Here is a 2,790-nt window from a genome sequence, read left to right as displayed (position 1 = left end):
AAATAAATTTAATTTAATATTAATTAATTTGGAGCTGTTATACCTCATAATTAATTTGTTATATTATAAATTAATAATAGTTATAAGTAGATGTATATGATATAATATAAAGTCTTAAATATATATATGTTAATTAATTATTCCTATTTTGTTTCCTATTTATTTAGTTTTCCCATAAAAATATGACTATATATTTAAATTTTTGCAATAAAAATTAAATAACCGTACTTTTATGAAATTTCCCCTACTAATTATTGTCTTCAAAATAATTTAGGTTTATGTTTCCAGGGTTGGCGTTTTTCTTAGTTCACTTTTTCCCTGTGACTGTTGGTATTATTACTCTAACTCTCAATTTATTGTTTTGATATTAGTTTGAATACAATTTTTTTTTCTTTCTGATGATATATCTTATGTTCCCGAACTAAGCTATCTTGTGATTATATTCATGACTATTAAGTTTGGGATGATTAAATTTATATTTTGTAGGGTTGAAAGTATAAAATTTAAATCCAAACTTAATTCTCGCACATTTCACTTGATCTCATTAACCAATAGACCCCTTGAGGTAGATTTGTCATTTTTAAGAATGTTACGTCAAAACATTGATGTATATTGCACTAAGCTCACTAATATCTAACGTGGCATATACTAGTCAAAATAAATTAATCCATCAGGGAATGGATTGGTTCATGTAAAATTTGTGATTTCTTATGAAAGAAATTTGTAGAGATCCAACATGGTGAATGCATATCATGTTTTCCTGTTATGTCCCTTTATGATAATGTTTTCATGTTTATGCATATCCGTCATACTTAGTACATGAACTAGTGCTATACATTGTCTATGTGAGCTTCATCTAGCTAGATTCGGACTGCTACATTTGAAGATTTGGTGAGTCCTCATGTTCCGAGGACCATGTCACCTTTACTTACTTTTCTTATGTTTTCGTTTCAGACATTGTACGTGGTGTATGGGTTACGTCCCGACCACTTTTTTTGATGTATTAGATTGACTTGTCGAGGACTTCCGCTTTTATGTCAAACTCTTAAATAATGTGAGACTTTCTACTTTTGTCTATTATATTATGTTGGATGCATGTCAAGTGGGCTGTCTTTTCAATCTTCTCTATGTTTTATGATAGTTCCTTTTTCCTTTTTTTTTTAATTGCAGATTCATATAAATTGTTTTCTAATCTTGTGTTTAATTTGTATATATATAGGTGATGGCACTTGAATGTTTCAGTTGGATTACACAAATTTTGTGTCATAGATATGATAATGATGAAGAATTATCATTTCTTAGACGTTTGCCTGATTGTCTCCTCATCGAAATCCTTAGTAGACTTCCCGCAGATTGCCTTGTTGGAGTGTCCAAGACATTGATCTCATCGCGGTATTTTTCCACCTTACATCTCAAAAGAGCTAGGCCTCTACTAATCCTACACTACAATCGCGTTGGTACTAATAATGAGCATAACCTTTATGTGTTTGATCAAAGTCTTAATAAGGAGGAGGAGAAGATGTTCACGAAAGTACTTCTTAAACGCAACCATATGATTAATATGGCTAGAAACAAATCTCATCTTCAATACTCTTGTGAAGGTGTTCTTCTGTTCACTGCTGAGTATTATCCGCGTACCTATGCCATTTTCAATCCAATAACACAAGAAAAAGTAATTGTACAGCATAAATTCAACCCTGGCAAATTGTGTGCCTTTTATTATTGTTCATTGACAAGACAATTCAAACTGATTTATGCACAAGGAAAAGATAATTGGTTTCAGTATTCCATATACTCTGTCAGGACACAAACGTGGAAGAGGAAAATTAATTGTCCGACTCCCAATCTTGTGCCGAATGACTCTCCTGCAATTGTCAATGGATCAGTGCATTTGCTTGTGGGTAGAGATTTAGAGAAACCGGATATTCCTCCTTGTGCTAAAGGTATCTTGGTGCTTAATATGGACAAAGAAGAGTTCTCAAATATGCCTCATCCCGGAAGTTGTAGCTCATGGAAATTACATCAAACGATGTCTCTTTTAGTGAAGGATGAGTCTTTGTCTCTCTGTCAATTGTTTATCTTTGATGATATGATGGATATATGGATCTTGGAGGACTATGGAACATGGTCATGGACCAAAAAATGCAAGGTTAAACTTGTATTTAATAACTATTAAGATCTAAGAATTACGTATTGTATATAGTTTGTTATAATACTGTGAGTGTTAGTTACAATAGTTAGTTAGCTATTTAACCATAGTTAGTTAGAGTTAGAATGTGTATAAATAGATAGCTTGTATTCATTCCAAAACTACTTTTCATGAATAAGAATCCAAAGTCGTTCTCTCTTGGCATTGTTGCAGTAGCTTCTTATTCACCATTAATGGTGATTCTCGAGCTCGAATAGCGAGATTTAACATGGTATCAGAGCCTTGACGGCATTTCTCTTCCTCAATTTCATTCTTCTCTCTTTCCTTTGTGTTTTCTCTGTTTTTCCCTTCACGATTCACGATTCTATCGATTCGATTTCTCTCGATCTCATATCTCTGTGTTTCGATCTATTCAATTCTCATAATGGTTGAAGTTGTCAATCCAGCTGTTGAATCCTCTGTTCCGACTCCCATTGATGTAGGAAGTCAATTGTATATTCATCCTTCTGATAGTGCAGGTGCGGTGTTGGTCCCTGTTCCCTTCGATGGAGTTGGTTTTAGTTCATGGAAGAGAGGTGTTCTCCGTTCGCTGTCAGTGAAGAACAAGTTGGGCTTCATCAACGGAGAGTGCTTGAAACCAT

At 33.5% G+C, this 2,790-nt stretch overlaps 1 protein-coding gene across 1 annotated transcript; it reads left to right on the top strand.

The window, feature by feature from the left end:
- The first annotated feature begins 1,222 nt into the window (after positions 1–1,222).
- On the top strand, positions 1,223–2,176 carry LOC107061826 (F-box/kelch-repeat protein At3g06240-like). Its single transcript, XM_015311723.1, has one exon. It carries the CDS (start codon positions 1,223–1,225, stop codon positions 2,174–2,176), a length of 954 nt encoding a protein of 317 aa, XP_015167209.1.
- The last annotated feature ends 614 nt before the right edge of the window (positions 2,177–2,790 follow it).

Source organism: Solanum tuberosum, unplaced genomic scaffold, assembly GCF_000226075.1.
Source record: "Solanum tuberosum cultivar DM 1-3 516 R44 unplaced genomic scaffold, SolTub_3.0 scf00171, whole genome shotgun sequence".
Lineage (NCBI taxonomy): Eukaryota > Viridiplantae > Streptophyta > Magnoliopsida > Solanales > Solanaceae > Solanum > Solanum tuberosum.
This window is presented reverse-complemented; position numbering and strand designations above follow the sequence as displayed.